Here is a 22,420-nt window from a genome sequence, read left to right on the forward strand (position 1 = left end):
TAATCTTGACCTTGGGCTTGTTCATCCAGTTTACAATTTCAAGTATAAAAAACAAAGTGAAGATGATTGATCGATCATACAACTCGATGACCTTAGCATATCATTAAAACCCATGACCTTATCATGTCACACTTGTCTGATTGAAACTTCTAATCTATATCCATAATAACAAATAAATTGGTTTGGATCGAATTTGGTCCTCGACCAGATCAACAACTATAAAATTTAACCTCAAAATCGTGTCCGTGGATCAGTCCAAAAAACTTCAATTCTTTTGGATTTTATTCATTTTGTCCTAATTGACACATCCTTATCCTTAAATTGGGTTACACATAAACTATGATAAATTTCATTGCTTCTGTAAAAAATAAAAGAGAGATTTTTCAAACGTAAATCTCTTTTGCTTGTGGATCGATAAAGAGTTTTTTTTTTTTACAATTTTATATAATCTCTCTTAAGAACGTGTACAACCTTTAGCCCCTTTGCGTACATACGCGCATTAGAGTATCATAGAATACAATAATCTAATACGAATTATCGAATATGTAACAAACCTTAGCGTGTGTTTATCAAAAAGGTTGCAGAACCGAACAATCTTAAGATCCCTCTCATGAACAAAAAAAAAAGATTCCACCGATGGTTTTTTTTAATGCTGTTCTATTAGTCTATTCCAAGATTGATCTTTGATTTCTTTAGTTCCTCATCTCAAAACATCTTCGAACCGGTAAAAATCACATAAAGACATGACATCATATTATTTATCCAGGTCTAAGATGTTCAGTGATGAAGTAGAAGAAACAGATAGCTATAAAGAAAGCTGAGTTACAGAGGGGAACGACAATGAGAGAGAGAGAGACAGAGAATAAGAGATCTTACAGACTCAACAGTGAAATTTCATTACAAGAACTTATCAATGCTAGATGTGAGAGTGGTTTTGGGCACAGCACCTATGATGGTATCCTTCTTCTCACCATTGACAAATATCATGATCGTAGGAATGCTTCTAACTCCGTACTGGCCTGGGGTTGTAGGAGATTCATCAGTGTTTAGTTTGTAGAACTTGATCTTCCCAGTGTACTGTTGTGCTAGATCATTCACGAGCGGGTCAATCATCTTGCAAGGTCCACACCATGGTGCCCAAAAGTCAACCAATACAGGACCGTCTGCTTTAAGAACTAGAGAATCCCATGTCGAGTCAGTGACCACTGGAACTGCAAGGATCAATAACCCAAATCAGCAAGTTATATAACTAAAGCTTCTAAACTCATGAATGAAAACAAAATGATTAGCCAAGAATAACATGCTTCATGAGTTAACCAAAGAGACAGCTGACCCATTTTCAGGCAAAAAAGGGTATGTTGTATCTAATCTTTACTGTCTATAGTAATCCAGAAGAGAAAGGTTCTCTAAACATAATCTTGATAATAGAGTAGACAGGTAATTCTTGTATATACACACGAACAAAGGGGAAACATAATGAACTTTGTGCAATCCAAAAGCATTCCAGTGAAGAATAATGCTTCATGTTTTCACCAGAGATGAGATAGCAATGAATGAGTTTATAGTTCTCTTCGATGATATCAATGAGTAGCAATGTAGCAGACATCCCTGAGAATCTCACTAAAATACATAATCATAGGTAAGGAGTCTAAAGTCTTAGAAAAGCAACACTATTGACAAACCAAAATCGAGATCTGCTGGTAAACAGATCCAAAGAATCAAAAATATATTTACTCTAAAGCATAAAACCCCCCACATTGCTACCAGATGAGCCAAATAAATGTTTCTTGTCACAATGTGTGTATGATCCAACCAACCGAGTAGGTACCCAACCTAACTTTTATGTTGTTTTACTTGGAAAAAGAGAAGAGATCCTAAAACGCAACCTTCTTCGAATTTTTCACGCAACAGGCATGATTCAGTCACTCTTTAACAGAAACCTCAATTTCAGCAGAAAAATTCTCAAACGCATACTCTCTCCTAAATCCTAACCAAAACTCTTCTTCCTCCTCCAGATTCAGTAATCTGGAAACTAAATTACAAGTTTTTTTTTTTTGTTATAGCTAAGATTACAAATTACTAATTCGAACAATCATCAACACAAAATCAGTTCATAAGCAACGAATCGAGTGAGAGAGAGAGGGAAAAAAACATACTATCGGTAGTAGTTTCCTGTGCTTCACAAACGACGGTGGCTCTTCGTAGTCTAGAAACCCTAGGATGATGATGAATCGAGGTCAACGAAGACGGAGAGAGAGAAAGACGGATTCTCAGACCTGATGATTCCGGTAAAACGGCGAACATACGGCGAGAAGAGAGAGAAGCCGATGGTTGTGGTGAGGATACGATTTTGGAATCGGAACGGAGAGAAATTGGAGGACGAGAGGTACAAGTGAAAGCAGCCATGGCTTTAGGTAGAGAGAGAGATACTCGTAATCTCCCAAGTGTAAAAAATAATATCCAAAAATGAAAAAGATAACGAAACTAATGGAAGAGAAAACTTACGAGAGTACAACACACAACAAACACACTGATTGATGATAGGCTAGATCTTTTTATTTTTATAGGGAAAACGTCCTAGTTCCACATGAAAATTATCACATCTTACTAGATAAAGCCAGAACTTTCACCTCGTCTTAAATATCTCTGCACAAATGTCTCTCATCCTATATCTCTCCAAATCCAAAATTTTATTTCTAAATCTCCTTGAATCCATAATTCTCATCAATTTCTCCATAAATACAGGTTTAATTGGTTAATTATTGGTTTATTGGTTGTCTAACCAACTAACAAAAGTTGTAAACCGATTTCAACCTGATTTCGACCCGTTTATATAATTAAATCACCAATTCTTTTTTATTTTTTAAATCTCTTTTCCCCATCTCAACGAACACTATATCATATTTTCATTAACGTTTAACCAGATCATCCACATCAAATAACCCAGAGAGAAGAAGAAATAGAAAAATCCATTTAAACAAATATGACCAGATCTCAAAAATGTCAAAGCTCAATACAAACAAAGATAAAGCAACTGTGAACTTCTAAAAACCCAAAAAAAAAAAATCAGCTTCTGCTTTTGAATGCTAATGAAGGCTGCTCGGATGAATGGTCCGTCCAACCCAGAAAATCCACTGCATCCAAGAAAAATCAAATAAACAATTCAACCAAATTGACATAAAAGATCAATCATAATTGTTGTATATAATGGAGATTCACGTGGTCCTTTTTTATAGACGATTGCAGCTCCAAAACTCTTAGTTGGGTTTATTCAAGTTCTGGTGATTGGAATCATGGTTCACTGAACCAAGAACACATCAAATCCGATCAGAAATGAAGATAAAATCTGCAAAAAAAATTCTCAAATTACAAATTTTTTTCAACTCCAAAATCAATTAAGAACACAAATGATTACTGGAATGTGGAAGTCACGAGGGCTTCTCTTGGCGCCAGTGGTGGATAAGCGAGAGTTTGGTAGGAAATTGGCTGGGTTTATGCACCCACCTGAAACATATTGCCCCAATGCAAGAGACGGTGTTCATGATTTTAGAAAATGATGATTTTAGAAAATGATGATTTTAGGGTTCTTAGGTTTGAGAATTTCTGATCGGGTTATAAAAATTCTTAGACCGGGTCGGGTTTATAAGGTCAATCGGGTTTTAAACTATGTTTTATATCTGGTTTGACTGGTTTTCTAGCGGTTTAATTTGTAAATCGATTAAACCAAAAAATATGGAGAAGTAAATGAGAACTTTAGATTTGGAGATATATAGGTTGAGAGATCTTGTTTTGTGGATACTTACAACGATGTCAAAGTTCCGGCTCCATCTAGTACGATAAGATAGTTTTGATGGGGAAATAGGACGTTATCCCATTTTTATACACACATTGAAAACAAACCAATACTGCTTTCGTTTTTCAATTCTTTTTCTGAAACAAAAAAAAAATGTAAAGTGAAAACAATTTAATACGTTTGGGTAAAGATCGTAAAAAAATAACAGAAATCTGTAAGCCCGGAAACTTTTTGAGATTTGCATTATTGGGCTTATATTAGGCCCATTTATAACAAGTATGGTTGATTTATTCAATGATGCGTTTTTTAGCAACCAAGTTTCAGCGATTAGCGATTAGCGATGAGTCGCTGATCTCAATCGACAATAATAACTACTATACTAACAACAAACTTATTAGTCATTTGTATCAGTACTGGTAAAATATAATTTAAGTTTGTGATGGTGTGGTGACTGTGGTCTCGAATCTCAAAACATTTTAGATCTTTTTTTTGTTTTTTTGTTTTTTGTTTTAGTTGTCCCATTTAACAACTTCTAATTTGCAAACAAAAGTTTTGTCCAACGTTTGTGTTAATACCCTATTGGCCGTCGCATGCTTATGATCTTCATATATTTGACAGCTAAATCGTGGTAGATGCATGGTTTTAACAAAACTAAACAAAACAAAAAAAGTGAAAACGTCACAAAATTAAACTAGTTTCTATATTTGGATTAAATTCTAAACTTAGGAGAATGATCAATTTCTTCTCTACATGTGTGAATGTGAAAACACTTTTGATAGGTCACCCACTTCAAGACACACATATACTTCGATAAACTCATATAAAGTCATGCAACAAAACTCTAATTTTGCTTTTCACTGACTTTTGCTATTTAAAGCAATGTTAGATCAATAGTCAGAAATTAAAGAAAGAAGATTCAAAATAAACGTCAGAATAATTTTGTTTTAAAACGAATAAAGGACTTGTTGTTGGTAACACTATCAATAGATACTGGTGACAAGAATATCGATACAAAATACATTCGATGATATTAAAAAAATGTCAACTTTAATACAAGCCCCAGCAGACAAAACACACCGAAGATACACCTATAAGTTAGGACAGCGGCTCAATGAAAAAATGAAATTTGTTTCTTCTATGATGTCATCGTTCATGCATCTAATGAAAATATTAGAAACTACAGCATTTGTGATTTCGACAGCTGTTTTACATCTTTCACTCGGAACTGTGATTAGAATTGAACTGTTAAATTGTCCCAAAATTTCCTATAAACTAAATATTATTCAAAAAATAAACACACAGATACACACAAAAATGTAAAACCAAATGAAATGGATTACATAAGAAAAACCATAATCCATGCGGATTCGATAATAGACAGTTAAGTATAGAACACTCATTTTCATGGAAAAAAATAGGAAAATAATATTACAACTAACATTGAAGAAAATAAAATTGTATATATAGCAAATAATATATGACAAAATGCATAGTCGTTTTACCATGACATCAGTTTTGGATTTTCTATATACATTCTGTCATTATGTGCGGTTGAAACTTAATACATTTTTCTAATGAAACAATAAAAATTTACAGATTTTGTTTTGTTGCACCACATGTCATAAAGAGAACAAACAGAAAAGATAGTCGTGTGTTGAAAAATCGGACGGTGACGGTGAAGATAGTTGAAAAATCTCAACTAACAACACTTCCATTCAATTGATATATATATCATTGATTACCCAACTCGTTTATCTATTGAGTTTATGTATTTGTTGTGTTCTTACACTTCTCTCCGATGTTTTTCTCTTCTTACATTTTCTTCTGTTCCATATAAAAAATAATAATTGAAAACTAAATTGATTCGATGGTGAAGTTGACAAAGAGAATAGGAGGGCTTGTGCTGCGATTGGCAGCGTTTGGTGCGGCTCTTGCCGCCTTGATCGTTATGGTCACTAGCCGCGAGAGAGCTTCCTTCTTCGCTGTCTCTCTCGAAGCTAAATATACGGATATGGCCGCGTTTAAGTATGTACACATTTTTTTCATATTTTGTTCATGTGTTTTTCAGTTTTTGTGTTCATCTGTTATACTCACATCTAATTATGGTGAGTTATGTGAATATGTTATAACTGGCTAAGACATGTTTGGCAGGTATTTTGTGATCGCAAACGCTGTCGTCAGTGTTTACAGCTTTCTAGTTCTGTTTCTTCCAAAGGAGAGTTTGCTTTGGAAATTCGTCGTCGTCTTGGATTTGGTAAATAGTACTTTCTATTTCTTTTAGTTCTCTTCTCTACATGCATTGAGATTCTTTGCTACTAATAAAGTGATGTTGTTGATATCTGGTTTATGTGTAGATAATAACAACTGATTTACCTTGAAACAATTCTAAACCCTTCGTTGAGAATTTATCTCATATCAACCACATTATGTATTCGCAACAAATATGACTATCTAGCTAGTATTTCTGAAATTTTCACAAATAATTTTGCAGCTTTTACGTAGTATTACTATTTTCTCGTTTTAGTAAGTTTTTATTATATATATGGTGTAGTCCAAGAATTGAAGATATTACTAACGTTTTTATTCTAGCTATAAGTTTTTATTACATTGGCTTTTAGCTAGTTCAACTTTTGTTAAATGCCCACCTGACTTTAAATAATTCAAAAATTTATATACAACTCGATCGAAGTTGAGAACCCAACGATTTTAATATTAATTAAGAAAATTATGCGGTGAAGTGTTATGGACAAATTACAGCAGCTTGAACACAAAACGACTATAGTAGATGGGGACTGATTGTCTAAGTTATATGTATTCATTCGAAAATATCAATATATGGTTGGTTGTGTTTAGAAGAATCTTTGAGTGGAAAGTTAAAACACTTGAATGCACACCTAATTCGTATTCGTGTCCTATTAACAAGTTTTCTTATCGTTTGTTAGGTGAAGATTAGCTAAAACATGAATGTGTTTACTTTTAGTATTAGTTGTTATATTAACTTTTTTTCTTTCCGTCATAAAGGTGATGACAATGCTACTGACGTCAAGTTTATCGGCGGCACTAGCAGTGGCACAAGTGGGAAAGAAGGGAAACGCAAACGCAGGTTGGCTTCCGATTTGCGGCCAAGTTCCAAAGTTCTGCGATCAGGTCACCGGAGCTTTAATCGCCGGTTTTGTTGCACTCGTCCTCTACGTCCTCTTACTCTTATATTCTCTCCACTCCGTCGTCGACCCTTTTCTCCTTCAGAAATCTTGAATCTAACTTAATTTCCCTTTTCTGAGTATCGATCTAATTTTATATACAGACGCGCATAGCTTAAACTTTGCTCAATGTCGATATGAGACGTACGTCGTGTGTTTGTGTTTGTATAATTTCTTATTATGTGTCAAAATTTTCATGGCTTTGTAATTCCTTTTTACGGATCATATGGAACAGAACAATAATATATATAAGTACCATCTCAAAGTCCTAGCTAGATAGATTATCGTTTGATTATTCGTATGGTTACCAAGCGTATATATACGACCTTAAGCATACATATATTTTTAGCTAAAAAGAAATATTTTCTTATTTGTCTAAATGTGTCATTATAGTTTATGGACCATAAGAAGAGTCAGCTGAAGATACACATAAAGAGACGAGTGAAGCTAATTTGCCTATACGTGAGACATGTGTTTCCCAAATCATTTTAAATAGCAAACCGGCCTATTTTTACTTTTCGGTCAAATTCAAATACAAACCGGCTTATCTTAAATGGACATCTGTTAAACAAAACCCTCAATATATCGCCGGGAAATTTAACGTTAAAATTGCTCTAATGCTTTGTGAAGCACATGCGACCATTTGTTGTGTGTCAGAACAAAAAGGAAGATTCCACCTTATGGATTATAATTCCCACATGCATATTATTTTAAAAACATACAATAAAATTTATAGTCCGAGAAGAGGATTTTAATAACTCAAAAATAAATATCTTTTGTGTTGAATATAAGATGACTAGATTCACTTGATTGTTTTTTTAATACTCCTTGGTCGTTTGACTAGTCATCAGGATCCAGAATAGAATCAATAAATACAGTATCTAATTGTTTTGGAACCATCAAAAAGCGGTAGGAGTATCTTTTATGAAGGATGGTACGATAATATATGACCGGTTTGGTCATATTTTCAAAACGTCAAGTTGTTTGTATCAGTGAGAATTTATAAGCTGGGATAAAATATTCGAGAATGGGACATTCTCTCCTTTTAATGACAATTTGACAATTATTATGAAATGGGGAGAGCAGTTATTAGAAAAGGAGAGGGAAATGGGGAGAGGTCCCATCCCATGTGAATCCAATTGAATTTAAAAAATTCTAAAGCATATATGAGATTTATTTATTTAGGGTTCTTGATTTAGCGTCCAAAGCGGTCGCATGCAAATTGCCGTTCAGTGACTTTTCCTGTTTATGAAATAAAAGGCTCCACTTGTTTTTTTTTTTCTTTTCTTTTTTTCCTTTCAAACCACTTTGTATTAATAACAAGTATTGCTTAGCCCAAATTTTATTTTATGATTTTCATAGATTGTGCTTTTTTTCATTTTTTGTTGGCGCGAGATTTAGCACCAACAACATATCGACCTAAAACAAAAGTAAACCGAGTAACTCTGCACATCAACTAAACCGAAGAACCCTTCTTTTGGAACAGTTAAACGGGCCCATAAGCATAAGCCCGACAAAGTCATTTAACTGCCTTCCTGAGCCCGACCTGATCATCGAAAAATGAAGTTTACAATATTTTCAATTCGAGATTTAAAGAAAATAGACTTATTTTGTAATAAATGCATTCATATAAATAGAGGAATGTCTCCTCCTTGTAAAGGATCCAACAATGAATACAAAAAACCTAATTCTTCATTGTTCTTCAGAGAAACCCTACCTTCTTCTTCAAGAAATCATAACCCCTCTTTATTTTCTAGCTTTAATCCAGTTTTTAGAGAGAGAGATCTTAAATGAATTTGTTCCCCCACTCAAACAAATTCATTGTGTGAATTCTAGATTCAACATTTTTGTGTATCATCCTCATGGTTAGGTTTGAAATCTCAAGACAAGTTTTAATTTTGGAGTTGGAACTTAAACGGGAAGGTCTTTATATATGAACGTTTAGATGTGACTAGGTGATTAAGCGATTCTTACTCTTATATATATACCTTGACTAATCACAAACTTTTTACACAATTCTTTTGTAAGATAGATTTTGTGACAAAAAAAAAAAAAACACAGTTGTTACTTGGCGATATTGCTAAACTCTCTATCTTCAATGGTAGATACGGACATAAGGATATTACGAACTTTTAATCATGATCAAAAACATGTATAGAAAAAGAAACATAGGAACAAGGACAAGCCTAAAACAACCATATGTAAACCGAGTGTTACAACTCAATAGTTACAATATATACATCAATGCATGCATTGTTATAGCCTTGTAGAGTTATAGGAAAAAAAAAAAAATTCTAGAACGGGTAGAATAACAAAAGTTTTGTGTGTTTGTGTGTGTGTGTTTTACGTCAATTATGTATTAAACATCTAACAACGATTTAAAATTATTTCAGTACTAAACATTACAATCTGTAAAGCACTAAATTAAGAGCAAAACATAATAAAGGCTCTGATGATATTTGGAGATCCAAGATTATAAATTAATTTCAGATTTTCAATCCGCATTAATGTCTTTCTTTCTTTTTTTGCTGACTTTTTTTTGTTTCTTTTCTATTCTTAACTTATATAGTAAGGAAACGAGAAAGGTTGAATGAATATAAAAAGAAATTTCCTAACCATTTAAAACTTAGAAATTGTATTATTATCCAATTATCAGCATTTATTTACCATGTAAAAGCACCCAAAGAAACAGTAATTTCTGTCTAGATCTAAATAACAAATTTTCACTAATTTGGTTAATGATCTTGAAAATTTGATAAATAAACCATAAAGATATAAAATAATATCCAATATTTGATTTTGATAATTAGTATATTCATTTTTAAGGTAATGATTTTATTATATACTATTAATGTAAAAGGATCTTTAAGAAAAAGAAAAAAAATTCAAATTATAGTAGTAAAAAAATATACTAACCAATTAAAGCCAGCAAAACAAGGAAACAAAGAAAAAAGAAAAAAAAAGGGAGAAACTGAAACGCGGAAAGGAGGCAAAATCGTCTCGTCGCCGTCTTCCAAGCTTAAAACGAAGAATCGCACCACGCGTTTCGATTTCTCCATTGTTTTTGATTCAGTCAAGCCTGTTCTCCGAGAAATTTCCAAGATCTACTACATGCTACTATGAGCCTCCGCCACCGCACCGTCCCGCCGCAAACCGGACGGCCGTTGGCGGCGGATGCTGCCGGAATCGAAGAGGAGCCTTATAATATCATCCCCGTTAACAATCTCCTCGCCGACCATCCTTCCTTACGATTTCCTGAGGTTCGTGCCGCCGCCGCTGCTCTTAAAACCGTAGGGGACCTTCGTCGTCCGCCGTATGTTCAATGGCGTTCTCACTACGATCTCCTCGACTGGCTCGCCTTGTTCTTCGGTTTCCAGAAAGATAACGTTCGTAACCAGCGTGAGCATATGGTGCTTCATCTCGCGAATGCTCAGATGCGTCTCTCTCCGCCGCCGGATAATATTGACTCTCTCGATTCCGCTGTTGTTCGTCGGTTTCGTCGGAAGCTTCTCGGTAACTACTCTAGCTGGTGTTCGTATTTGGGGAAGAAATCAAATATTTGGATCTCAGATCGGAACCCTGATTCGAGACGTGAGCTTCTCTATGTTGGACTCTATCTTCTCATATGGGGAGAGGCTGCGAATCTTAGGTTTATGCCTGAATGTATTTGTTACATCTTCCACAACATGGCCTCCGAGCTCAACAAAATCTTAGAGGACTGCCTCGATGAGAACACCGGTCAACCTTATTTGCCTTCTCTCTCAGGCGAAAACGCTTTCTTAAACGGCGTCGTTAAACCTATTTACGATACAATTGGAGCTGAGATTGATGAGAGCAAGAACGGTACAGTTGCGCATTGTAAGTGGAGGAACTACGACGATATCAATGAGTACTTCTGGACGGATCGATGTTTCAGCAAATTGAAATGGCCGCTTGATTTGGGAAGCAATTTTTTCAAGAGCAGAGGCAAGAGTGTAGGGAAAACTGGTTTCGTGGAGCGCAGGACGTTCTTCTATCTTTACAGGAGTTTTGATAGGCTTTGGGTGATGCTAGCTTTGTTCCTTCAAGCCGCCATTATAGTAGCTTGGGAGGAAAAGCCTGAGGATAAGTCGGTGACTGTGCAGCTGTGGAATGCTTTGAAGGCAAGAGATGTTCAGGTGAGACTTTTGACCGTGTTCTTGACCTGGAGTGGTATGCGACTCTTGCAGGCTGTGCTGGACGCGGCTTCACAATATCCTCTCATTTCGAGAGAGACCAAAAGGCACTTTTTCAGAATGCTGATGAAGGTTATAGCTGCCACAGTTTGGATCTTAGCTTTCACAGTCCTCTACATTAACATCTGGAAGCAGAAGAGGCAAGACAGGCAGTGGTCCAATGCAGCGACGAAAAAGATCTACCAATTCCTTTACGCTGTGGTGGCCTTCTTGGTGCCCGAAATGCTGGCTTTGGTTTTGTTTTTAATCCCATGGATGAGAAACTTGGTGGAAGAGACCAATTGGAAAATATTCTTTGCTTTAACTTGGTGGTTTCAGGGCAAAAGCTTTGTGGGTCGAGGTTTGAGAGAGGGTTTAGTGGACAATATCAAGTACTCGACTTTCTGGATTTTTGTCCTAGCTACAAAGTTCACATTTAGCTACTTCCTGCAGGTTAAGCCAATGATTAAACCCTCAAAGCTGCTATGGAACTTAAAGGACTTAGAATATGAGTGGCATCAGTTTTATGGTGACAGCAATAGGTTTTCTGTCGCATTGTTATGGTTGCCTGTTGTGTTGATATATCTGATGGATATCCAAATTTGGTACGCAATCTATTCTTCGATTGTTGGTGCTGTTGTTGGGCTGTTTGATCATCTGGGGGAGATCAGGGACATGGGTCAGCTTAGGCTGAGGTTTCAATTCTTTGCTAGCGCTATTCAGTTCAACCTAATGCCTGAGGAACAACTCCTGAATGCTAGAGGCTTTGGTAACAAGTTCAAGGACGGCATTCATAGGTCAGTCTTTGGAAGCATGCTACTGATATTCCTATATAATTTACTGTACAAGCTATGTAATTTTACTTCTGTTTAAACAGATTCTCTGCGTTTAATTCAATTTTACAATATTGTAATAACCTTGAGGTTGTGTGTCTGCAGATTGAAGCTAAGGTATGGATTCGGGCGGCCGTTTAGGAAACTCGAGTCGAATCAGGTCGAGGCCAACAAATTTGCGTTGATCTGGAACGAAATCATCTTAGCTTTCAGAGAAGAGGATATAGTGTCTGATCGAGAAGTAGAGCTGCTGGAGCTGCCAAAGAATTCCTGGAATGTGACGGTTATTCGCTGGCCGTGTTTCTTGTTGTGCAATGAGCTTTTGCTTGCACTGAGTCAGGCTAGAGAGCTGATAGACGCTCCTGATAAATGGCTCTGGCACAAAATATGCAAGAATGAGTACAGGCGTTGTGCTGTAGTTGAGGCATATGATAGCATCAAACATCTATTGCTCTCAATCATCAAAGTTGAGACTGAAGAACATTCGATAATTACGGTCTTCTTTCAGATGATTAATCTTTCCATTGAGTCAGAGCAGTTCACCAAGACTTTTAGAGTGGACTTGTTGCCAAAGATTTACGAAACACTGCAGAAGTTGGTTGGCCTGCTGAATGATGAGAAACCGGATAGTGGGCGGGTGGTGAATGTTCTGCAGTCTCTTTATGAGATTGCAACTCGACAGTTCTTTATAGAGAAGAAGACAACTGAACAGCTGTCTAATGAAGGGTTGACTACTCGTGACCCAGCTTCAAAGTTACTGTTTCAGAATGCTATTAGGCTTCCTGATGCAAGCAATGAAGAATTCTACCGGCAGGTTAGGCGGTTACACACTATTCTCACCTCGAGAGACTCTATGCACAGCGTCCCCGTGAACCTGGAGGCGAGACGTCGGATTGCTTTCTTCAGTAATTCACTTTTCATGAACATGCCTCACGCACCCCAGGTTGAGAAGATGATGGCGTTCAGTGTTTTGACTCCATATTACAGTGAGGAAGTTGTATACAGCAAAGAACAGCTTCGGAATGAGACTGAGGATGGGATTTCAACCCTATACTATCTGCAGACAATTTATGCTGATGAATGGAGAAATTTCAAGGAACGGATGCATAGGGAAGGAATAAAGACAGATAGCGAGTTATGGACAACCAAACTGAGAGAGCTCAGGCTTTGGGCTTCCTACAGAGGTCAGACATTGGCACGTACAGTTCGGGGGATGATGTACTACTACCGGGCTCTTAAGATGCTCGCTTTTCTTGACTCTGCGTCTGAAATGGACATTCGGGAGGGTGCTCAGGAGCTTGGTTCAGTGAGGAGTTTGCAGGGAGAACTGGGCGGTCGATCTGATGGGGTTGTCTCTGAAAATGACCGATCTTCCTTAAGCAGAGCAAGTAGTTCCGTGAGTACGCTGTATAAAGGCCATGAGTATGGGACTGCATTGATGAAATTCACATATGTTGTGGCGTGCCAGATCTATGGGTCTCAAAAAGCAAAGAAGGAGCCTCAGGCAGAGGAGATTCTGTATCTGATGAAGCAGAACGAAGCTCTCCGTATTGCATATGTGGATGAGGTGCCTGCGGGCAGAGGAGAGACTGAGTATTACTCTGTTCTGGTGAAATACGATCACCAGTTGGAGAAGGAAGTGGAGATATTCCGTGTGAAGCTACCTGGTCCGGTGAAGCTGGGCGAGGGAAAGCCAGAGAACCAGAATCATGCAATGATCTTTACCCGTGGTGATGCTGTTCAGACCATTGATATGAACCAAGACAGCTATTTCGAGGAAGCGCTCAAGATGAGAAATTTGCTCCAGGAGTACAAACATAATCATGGGATCAGAAAACCAACTATTCTTGGTGTCCGGGAGCATATCTTCACGGGCTCGGTCTCGTCGCTGGCGTGGTTCATGTCTGCTCAGGAAACAAGTTTTGTCACTCTTGGTCAGCGTGTTCTTGCAAACCCGCTGAAGGTCAGAATGCATTATGGCCACCCTGATGTATTTGATAGATTCTGGTTCTTGAGTCGAGGTGGCATCAGCAAGGCTTCCAGAGTCATAAATATCAGTGAGGACATCTTTGCCGGGTTTAATTGCACATTGAGGGGCGGAAACGTCACCCACCACGAGTATATTCAGGTTGGGAAGAGTCCACTGTTTGGATTATTTTTAACTAACTGTACTGCTACAACGATCATATAATTCTACTTTTGTTATAATCATGCACTTTAACTTTGTTATCTCCTATATGCAATGCAATTTGCATAACCTTTGTCTTTGTGCATATATTCAGGTTGGGAAGGGTCGCGATGTTGGATTGAATCAGATATCAATGTTTGAGGCTAAGGTAGCGAGTGGGAACGGAGAGCAGGTTCTTAGCCGAGATGTGTACCGGCTTGGTCACAGGCTTGATTTCTTCAGAATGTTATCCTTTTTCTACACAACGGTCGGGTTTTTCTTCAACACGATGATGGTCATTCTTACTGTGTACGCTTTCCTCTGGGGGCGGGTTTATTTGGCTCTCAGCGGGGTTGAGAAGTCTGCTCTAGCAGACAGTACAGACACCAACGCCGCACTTGGGGTGATCTTGAACCAGCAGTTCATCGTTCAGCTCGGTCTGTTCACTGCCCTGCCAATGATTGTTGAATGGTCTCTCGAGGAGGGTTTCCTTCTGGCGATATGGAATTTCATTCGAATGCAGATTCAGCTTTCATCTGTCTTCTACACATTCTCGATGGGGACCAGAGCTCACTATTTCGGTCGAACTATTCTCCATGGTGGGGCAAAGTATAGAGCCACTGGACGTGGATTTGTTGTCGAGCACAAGGGATTTACTGAGAACTACCGACTGTATGCACGCAGTCACTTTGTGAAGGCCATCGAGCTTGGGCTGATCCTCGTAGTCTATGCTACACACAGTCCAGTAGCCAAAGACTCGTTGGTTTACATAGCCATGACTATCACCAGCTGGTTCCTGGTGATTTCATGGATAATGGCCCCATTTGTGTTCAACCCATCAGGATTTGACTGGCTGAAGACAGTCTACGACTTTGAAGACTTTATGAACTGGATCTGGTACCAAGGCAGAATCTCAACAAAATCTGAACAAAGCTGGGAAAAATGGTGGTATGAGGAACAGGACCACCTGAGGAACACTGGGATAGCAGGAACAATTGTGGAGATCATCTTGGACCTCCGGTTTTTCTTCTTCCAGTATGGGATTGTATACCAGCTCAAAATTGCAAGTGGATCCACTAGCCTTTTGGTCTACATGTATTCATGGCTCTACATCTTTGCCATATTTGGGCTCTTCCTGGTAATCCAGTACGCCCGGGACAAGTATTCTGCAAAAGCTCACATACGGTACAGACTTGTGCAGTTCCTCTTGATTGTGTTTGCGATAATGGTGATTGCTGCTTTGCTGGAGTTCACGCATTTCAGCTTCATCGATATCTTCACGAGTCTTCTTGCATTCATCCCAACCGGCTGGGGAATTCTGCTGATCGCACAGACTCAAAGGGGATGGCTGAAGAATTACAGGGTTCTCTGGAACGCTGTTGTCTCTGTTGCTCGCATGTATGACATATTGTTTGGGATACTCATAATGGTTCCAGTAGCGTTCTTGTCGTGGATGCCTGGATTCCAATCAATGCAAACGAGGATATTATTCAATGAAGCTTTTAGCAGAGGGCTTCGCATCATGCAGATTGTCACTGGGAAGAAATCAAAAGGCGATGTCTAAGGTTGAAAAAAGAAGAAGGTAAAGCTCCCTTTTGTTCTCAACAGTCTTATGTTATGATTGTTTAAATCTTGAATTCCACACTGATGCGGGCTTCGAAACTTGTGTAGGTCTCAAAGTAAATGGTTAGTTTTAAAGCTATTGGTATGCGGCGATGGAACCAGTTGGAGGTTAGCTTTCCTAAAACACGAAGTCAAGTTCAGTTTGGTGTAAAGAAAAACTCAGATGCTCGTTACTTATTCTTTATATATGTTGAAACAGGTCGTTGGAGAGAGGTTGAAGGAAGGAAATGGAAAGTTGGTTATTCTGTTAGATCATCGGTTTAGTGAGAGATATATTTATTATTGTCAGTGTGGTGTGGAGGGAACTCTGATTCTTGTATGGTTTTTGTCTAAAGGGTACAGCATTTGGTGTAGTGTAGGGCGTTTTGTGTATTTGTTCTCCTTCTCTCATTGTAGAGCTTTAGAGCATTTTTTAGTTTTAATTTAATTTTTGCTATCTAATGTCATCTTGCAGAGAGCTTTATCCACATTTGACACATTTTAGTTTCAGATTCGTCTTCGGCTTCGCCTTCTTATGCTAGGACATATTCTACTATACACTTTCGTCTATTATCTGTTTCTGTTTGTCATTTTCTGGGTTTTTTTTTTTTGGTTTCGTTTATTTTTAAGATTCAATCCAAAATCTAAATTAAAGGACCACAAAACCACGCTGTCGGTTTTGACTTTTCTATTTGGATCCTGATCTACTTGTTCCTTTGTCAATTGTCATAGAATGTTAAAAAAAACAGTGTGAATTGGGGAAACGAAAAAAGAAATTACAAATTGAGACACCAAATAAGCATCTAAAGGCACGTGTCAAGAAATAGTCGAGGGCTGAACGTGTTTGTCTGCAAGATCTTTGATCTAACGAATTTGACAAATAATTTAATAAATAATTCAACTACTTCTTCTGGGCCATCAGCATCTATCTTCTGTGTCTCCTTTTGATCCTTATCATTGTAGTATGAGTCAATCACTCAGGAGAAGCTACTAGGTTTCTCTTGACATTTTAATTCGATTCGATCCAGATTTTTTTTTTAAAAAAAATTTCTCGCCGGAGAGAAAAGAAAATGGAAGACCCGTTGATTGGTAGAGATAGTCGTGGTGGTGGTGGTACGGATCGAGTTCGTCGATCAGAAGCTATCACCCATGGTACTCCGTTTCAGAAAGCTGCTGCACTCGTTGATCTGGTTCTCTTTTTTTTCTCTCTTACGCCCTACAATTTTGAATTCTTGAATTTTTCTAAATTGTTTCTATATACTGATCACATCGATTAGAGATTCTAATGTATTTATCACTTGAGTAGCTGAGAAGTCGAATTGTTTATTCTGAATGATTACTTCATAACTTAGCATCATTATCTGGTTGAAATTGAGATATTTCTTGTTTTATTATGTCTGAAACGTTTTGTTGCTTCTTTTTTAGAGATGTTCTCTTTTTATCTTTTTGCTGATTTGGGAAACTTTTCGTCTTTTATGACAAAAACGATTTGTGTGGGTTGACTCTCTAATATGTGGTATATCATATATATAGGCTGAAGATGGTATTGGTCTTCCTGAGCAAATACTTGATCAGTCGAGTTTTGGGGAGTCTGCTAGGTATTACTTCATCTTCACACGCTTGGATCTGATCTGGTCACTCAACTATTTCGCTCTGCTTTTCCTCAACTTCTTTGAGGTTGGGACAAATCTTTGGCATATTCCAACCTTGCTTAAAAACTTAAGAAAATGACAACTTGAAAGTAATACTACTCTTGCCTGTATTGTTCTGCAGCAACCACTGTGGTGTGAAAAAAATCCTACTCCATCTTGCAAAGACAGAGATTACTATTACCTGGGGGAGTTACCGTACTTGACTAATGCAGAATCCATTATTTATGAGGTAAGTAGTGAACTTAAGTCTTGTTTGCCTTTGATTTCCGCTATAGATGCATTGGTTTAGTGCAGATGGGCTCGTGAGATACATATACATCCACTTTGTTTAAAACTTGAATTGCCTTGTATTTGGTTTCTTTAAATCCTGAGAAGGCTTAAGTTGTTATTCAAGACTAGTTTCTCTCGTTTGATTATTTGTTTGGAACTTTATATCAACACAGACGCCAAGATCCTTTCTCATTGTGCTGAATTTATAATATTTTGCGTTGTCCAAATAGGTGATTACCCTGGCTATACTCCTTGTTCATACTTTCTTCCCGATATCCTATGAAGGGTCCCGGATCTTTTGGACAAGTCGCCTGAATCTAGTGAAGGTATTTCCTTACTAGCTACTTCACAGTTTTGTGCTTCTTTTTTTTGTTTTTGATGAAAAGTGATCAGAAAGTAAGAAGAGTAATTCGTCTTCATCATGATTTCAGGTTGCTTGCGTGGTAGTTTTGTTTGCTGATGTGCTGGTTGACTTTCTATATCTGTCTCCGCTGGCTTTCAATTTTCTTCCTTTTAGAATCGCCCCATACGTGAGAGTTATCATATTCATCCTCAGCATAAGGTATTAGTAGATCTCTTCTTCTTTCTTATTATCAACTACATCTACATGGATTATATGTCTTTATATCTCTATAGACAGAGTCACAGAGAATGCGTAGATCATCTTATGCATGATAAATGAAGACGTGTGATTGTTTCACCTACTTTTCCTCCTATTAAATCCACTCAATACTGCCGTCATCACATTCCCTAAAGTTACGATTCTTTAAATTCTGTACAGGGAACTTCGACACACCCTTGTCCTTCTGTCTGGAATGCTTGGCACATACTTGAATATCTTGGTCAGTGGCCTTCCCAATCATTTTTGACTCATATTGATTCTCATGTTATGTTATAACTCTTTGAATATTTGCACAGGCTCTATGGATGTTGTTCCTACTATTTGCTAGTTGGATTGCTTTTGTTATGTTTGAGGACACACAGCAGGGCCTCACGCTCTTCACTTCTTATGGTGCAACTCTTTATCAGATGTTTATTTTGTTCACAACATCCAACAATCCTGATGTCTGGATTCCTGCATACAAGTATGTATTTGGTGAAACCCCATTTGTGTCTCAGTTTGCTTGTATTGAGTTGCATCCAGTAATTTAGTGACTAATTTGTTCCGTCTTGTAAGGTCTTCTCGCTGGTCTGCGGTGTTCTTCGTGCTCTACGTGCTAATTGGTGTCTACTTCGTCACAAACTTGATTCTTGCCGTCATTTATGACAGTTTCAAAGAACAGGTGGATTGATACTTAATGTTTTTATGGTTCTTATGTCAACATTTAGAGCAAAAGCATTAACATATTTCGACACCATGTGTCATATCATATGTAATCCTTTTGCAGCTCGCAAAACAAGTATCTGGAATGGATCAAATGAAGAAAAGAATGCTGGAGAAAGCCTTTGGTCTTATAGACTCAGATGTAAGTCCATCCACGCATAAGGATTACATTTACTCCTAGAGATATGCGGGGAAGTTCCCCTTGGGAAAAAATCTTCATGAAAGGAGAGTCTTGTTAACCACTTTGCTGAGCATATATATTCTTCGTTCTTTATGTCGTGTTTTAACAGAAAAACGGGGAGATTGATAAGGACCAATGCATTAAGCTCTTTGAACAGTTGACTAATTACAGGTATGTTGCTATGACCTTTCGTATTTAATTGTATCTTTCCTATGTATCGAAAAAGGATATGGTTTTTATATACTTGTTCTTGGTTTCTTCCCTTTTATTCTTTTAACTTGTAGACCTGATATGCATTCCTTTGTCCTTTTAGGACTTTGCCGAAGATATCAAAAGAAGAATTCGGATTGATATTTGATGAGCTTGATGATACTCGTGACTTTAAGGTAGAGATCTGCGAAGGAGGTGGCACATATGATCAGGGATAGACCTTAAGATTACTATTCACATACACTTTTTGATGAATAACAGATTCTTTTCCCCTGTTTCCTTTTGAGCAGATAAACAAGGATGAGTTTGCTGACCTTTGCCAGGCCATTGCTCTAAGATTCCAAAAGGAGGAAGTAGTAAGTCCACATATACTTTATTTTTCTTCTGTCAAAATTTACTTACCTCCACTATATTTTTGCATAAGCGACCCTTTGTGTTTTCATTGCAGCCATCTCTTTTCGAAAACTTTCCGCAAGTTTACCATTCGGCCTTATCACAACAATTGAGAGCCCTTGTTCGAAGCCCCAACTTTGGCTACGCTATTTCTTTCATCCTCATTCTCAATTTAATTGCTGTCGTTGTTGAAACAACGGTATATCATGTTCCCATAAGTGTAATTCTTTGACACGTAATTCCTAATTCGTTTATAAGCCATAACATATTTTGGTATGCAGCTTGATATCGAAGAAAGCTCGGCTCAGAAGCCATGGCAGGTTGCCGAGTTTGTCTTTGGTAAGAACTTGAATAGGTTTCCACTACCTTCTCTGCATTTTTCTTTTATTTCCTGTGTTATAACAGTGAGTAAAGTAGTTTTTTTGGATTAATATTAGATTATAATGGCCAACTTTTATCGACCACCCTTTCAGGAGTTAAGTTTTTTTCTTATAAATGTTTTCACAGGTTGGATATATGTGTTGGAGATGGCTCTGAAGATCTATACATATGGATTTGAGAATTACTGGAGGGAGGGTGCAAACCGATTTGATTTTCTAGTCACATGGGTCATAGGTGACCTCTTGAAGCAGCAATTTCATCTTGTTTTACTGAGTGATTGATTTGGCTATGCTATAATTGATAATCTTTGTATCCGCAGTTATTGGGGAAACTGCTACCTTCATAACTCCAGACGAGAACACTTTCTTCTCAAACGGAGAATGGTGAGGAATAACTATGACAATATTTGTTACAAGGGTTTTGTTTTGTACAAGTCTGACTCTGGTTCTCTTCTGTCATTGATAGGATCCGGTACCTTCTCCTTGCAAGAATGTTAAGACTGATAAGGCTTCTTATGCACGTCCAGCGGTACCGAGCATTTATTGCGACATTCATAACCCTTGTTCCAAGTTTGATGCCATATCTGGGGACCATCTTCTGCGTGCTGTGTATCTACTGCTCTGTTGGCGTACAGGTAAATCAGACTACTCTGAATAATCCATGCTTACATATGTTGAAGCCGTGGTCTTTCTCTTCGTTTTTGCTTATACTAAGCCTCTTATAGCTTCATCTGAAAGTGTTAGGAACCAGTGAACAGCTAACTTTCATGTGTTTTCTCTGTCTTCTCTCGGCTTTGATTCCCATACCAGATATAAAACTTTCTTCATTTCATTTATATATAGTTGTTTGGGGGGCTTGTGAATGCTGGGAACAAGCAGCTCTTCAAAACCGAAATGGCTGAGGAAGAGTATCCTTTTTGACTTCAAAACCGAAATGACTTTATGAACACCACAATAGATAGCTGACTTTATGAACAACATAGTCTTACTTAGTAGACCTGTTCTGTTCCTGTGGTTGCTAGTGAGTATATATTGTTATGAGAGAAACATTTCCCGTATATGATCATTTCTTGACTGGAAAAACTCAGCTATCTATTGTTCAACTTCAACGACTATCCCAATGGAATGGTCACACTCTTCAATCTGCTAGTTATGGGTAACTGGCAAGTATGGATGGAGGTAATTTCACTCTTCTGTTAGACCCAGTTTTAGACTCATTATAATGTCCAAAAAGAAGCATCGCAATCACAATGGTGCAATAGTTTAAACTACTCTTAATGTTGTTTTCTTCAGAGCTACAAAGATTTGACGGGGACGTGGTGGAGCATAACGTATTTCGTCAGTTTCTACGTCATCACTATTTTACTTCTGCTGAATTTGGTGAGTTTCACTGACACCATTGCCTACGATCTCAACCAACCAGAGGCCGTGATTGTTGTAATTGACTGATTATGCGTGTTTGTTTCAGGTTGTTGCCTTTGTCTTGGAGGCGTTCTTTGCTGAGCTGGATCTTGAGGAAGAAGAAAAATGTCAAGGACAGGTTAGTTATCGTCTTTCACTTGCCAAAAAGGTTACAACACAGAAATGAACAGATGTTCCAGATATTGCAAAAGTAAAGAGCCTTTTGATACGTGTTTAATCCGCAATGTTTCTCTAATCCCGTTATATTGTATGGTTGCAGGATTCTCAAGAAAGAAGAAACCGGCGTCGATCTGCAGGGTAAGTAGAGAGATCAAATCTTAGGTTGTTAATATTCACAGTAGACTCAAAAATTCTGAATCTTTGTTTTTGTTGTTAAATTGTTATAAAGGTCGAAGTCCCGGAGTCAAAGAGTTGATACACTTCTTCATCACATGTTGGGTGATGAACTCAGCAAACCAGAGTGTTCTACTTCTGCTGACACATAATAAAAAAATTAAAAGCTCCTAAAAAAGATTATTTACTTTTCTTTTGGATTCTTCTATATGAAGAGATCAATATAATCTAGAAGGTGACTACATTTTTTCTTCCTTTGGTTGAATATTTAAATATTTAACGATTGTGTTATACGATTTTTTTGGCTTTTCCTTCTTTTGCTACTACGTAGTAGCCCGTAGTGTTTGTAATGAATTACATAATGAAGAAACATATCAGACCCTTTTTTTTTTTTTGACGCAACCTGACTGTTCACATTAGCTGATCAAACAACAGATAATCATTGATAAAGAGTGAGTAATGGCAAA

At 37.5% G+C, this 22,420-nt stretch overlaps 4 protein-coding genes and 1 non-coding gene across 5 annotated transcripts; 4 read left to right on the forward strand and 1 right to left on the reverse strand.

The window, feature by feature from the left end:
* Positions 1–731: 731 nt before the first annotated feature.
* On the reverse strand, positions 732–4,088 carry LOC104715418 (thioredoxin M2, chloroplastic). Its single transcript, XM_010432827.2, has 3 exons — positions 3,884–4,088; positions 2,157–2,577; positions 732–1,211 (listed from the first exon to the last, which is right to left on the reverse strand). The coding sequence occupies exons 2-3, from the start codon at positions 2,404–2,406 to the stop codon at positions 898–900; spliced, it is 564 nt and encodes a 187-aa protein (XP_010431129.2). The 5' UTR covers positions 2,407–2,577; positions 3,884–4,088; the 3' UTR covers positions 732–897.
* Positions 4,089–5,291: 1,203 nt separating this feature from the next.
* Positions 5,292–7,258, forward strand: LOC104715424 (CASP-like protein 1C1). Its single transcript, XM_010432834.3, has 3 exons — positions 5,292–5,818; positions 5,945–6,047; positions 6,815–7,258. Exons 1-3 carry the CDS (start codon positions 5,661–5,663, stop codon positions 7,046–7,048), a joined length of 495 nt encoding a protein of 164 aa, XP_010431136.1. The 5' UTR covers positions 5,292–5,660; the 3' UTR covers positions 7,049–7,258.
* A 2,622-nt stretch (positions 7,259–9,880) lies between these two features.
* Positions 9,881–16,250, forward strand: LOC104747484 (callose synthase 12-like). The gene is made up of 5 exons (XM_087465279.1): positions 9,881–11,983; positions 12,125–14,147; positions 14,302–15,768; positions 15,858–15,917; positions 16,009–16,250. Exons 1-3 carry the CDS (start codon positions 10,113–10,115, stop codon positions 15,748–15,750), a joined length of 5,343 nt encoding a protein of 1,780 aa, XP_087321405.1. The 5' UTR covers positions 9,881–10,112; the 3' UTR covers positions 15,751–15,768; positions 15,858–15,917; positions 16,009–16,250.
* LOC147948150 (small nucleolar RNA J33) lies at positions 13,225–13,302 on the forward strand. The gene has a single exon (XR_015586382.1). It is a non-coding gene; the product is annotated as a small nucleolar RNA J33 (small nucleolar RNA).
* Positions 16,026–22,355, forward strand: LOC104715432 (two pore calcium channel protein 1). The gene is made up of 23 exons (XM_010432843.2): positions 16,026–16,978; positions 17,322–17,465; positions 17,562–17,669; positions 17,941–18,036; positions 18,142–18,272; positions 18,492–18,552; positions 18,629–18,795; positions 18,888–18,993; positions 19,099–19,176; positions 19,325–19,386; positions 19,529–19,601; positions 19,716–19,781; positions 19,874–20,017; positions 20,100–20,157; positions 20,326–20,433; positions 20,519–20,582; positions 20,665–20,833; positions 21,042–21,106; positions 21,287–21,377; positions 21,492–21,578; positions 21,667–21,738; positions 21,880–21,917; positions 22,009–22,355. Exons 1-23 carry the CDS (start codon positions 16,859–16,861, stop codon positions 22,103–22,105), a joined length of 2,205 nt encoding a protein of 734 aa, XP_010431145.2. The 5' UTR covers positions 16,026–16,858; the 3' UTR covers positions 22,106–22,355.
* Positions 22,356–22,420: the final 65 nt, after the last annotated feature.

Source organism: Camelina sativa, chromosome 2, assembly GCF_030686135.1.
Source record: "Camelina sativa cultivar CO46 ecotype springtype chromosome 2, ASM3068613v1".
Classification (NCBI taxonomy): Eukaryota; Viridiplantae; Streptophyta; class Magnoliopsida; order Brassicales; family Brassicaceae; genus Camelina; species Camelina sativa.

Coding starts and splice junctions, on each gene's coding strand:
- LOC104715418 (XM_010432827.2), bottom strand. CDS start 2,406: ATGGCTGCTTTCACTTGTACCTCTCGTCCTCCAATTTCTCTCCGTTCC. Junction 1,212..2,156: donor ACAGGAAACTACTACCGATA/GTATGTTTTTTT, acceptor TGATCCTTGCAG/TTCCAGTGGTCACTGACTCG.
- LOC104715424 (XM_010432834.3), top strand. CDS start 5,661: ATGGTGAAGTTGACAAAGAGAATAGGAGGGCTTGTGCTGCGATTGGCA. Junction 5,819..5,944: donor ACGGATATGGCCGCGTTTAA/GTATGTACACAT, acceptor CATGTTTGGCAG/GTATTTTGTGATCGCAAACG. Junction 6,048..6,814: donor TCGTCGTCGTCTTGGATTTG/GTAAATAGTACT, acceptor TCCGTCATAAAG/GTGATGACAATGCTACTGAC.
- LOC104747484 (XM_087465279.1), top strand. CDS start 10,113: ATGAGCCTCCGCCACCGCACCGTCCCGCCGCAAACCGGACGGCCGTTG. Junction 11,984..12,124: donor TTCAAGGACGGCATTCATAG/GTCAGTCTTTGG, acceptor GTGTGTCTGCAG/ATTGAAGCTAAGGTATGGAT. Junction 14,148..14,301: donor CCCACCACGAGTATATTCAG/GTTGGGAAGAGT, acceptor GCATATATTCAG/GTTGGGAAGGGTCGCGATGT.
- LOC104715432 (XM_010432843.2), top strand. CDS start 16,859: ATGGAAGACCCGTTGATTGGTAGAGATAGTCGTGGTGGTGGTGGTACG. Junction 18,796..18,887: donor GTCTGGATTCCTGCATACAA/GTATGTATTTGG, acceptor CCGTCTTGTAAG/GTCTTCTCGCTGGTCTGCGG. Junction 21,579..21,666: donor TTTTACTTCTGCTGAATTTG/GTGAGTTTCACT, acceptor TGTTTGTTTCAG/GTTGTTGCCTTTGTCTTGGA.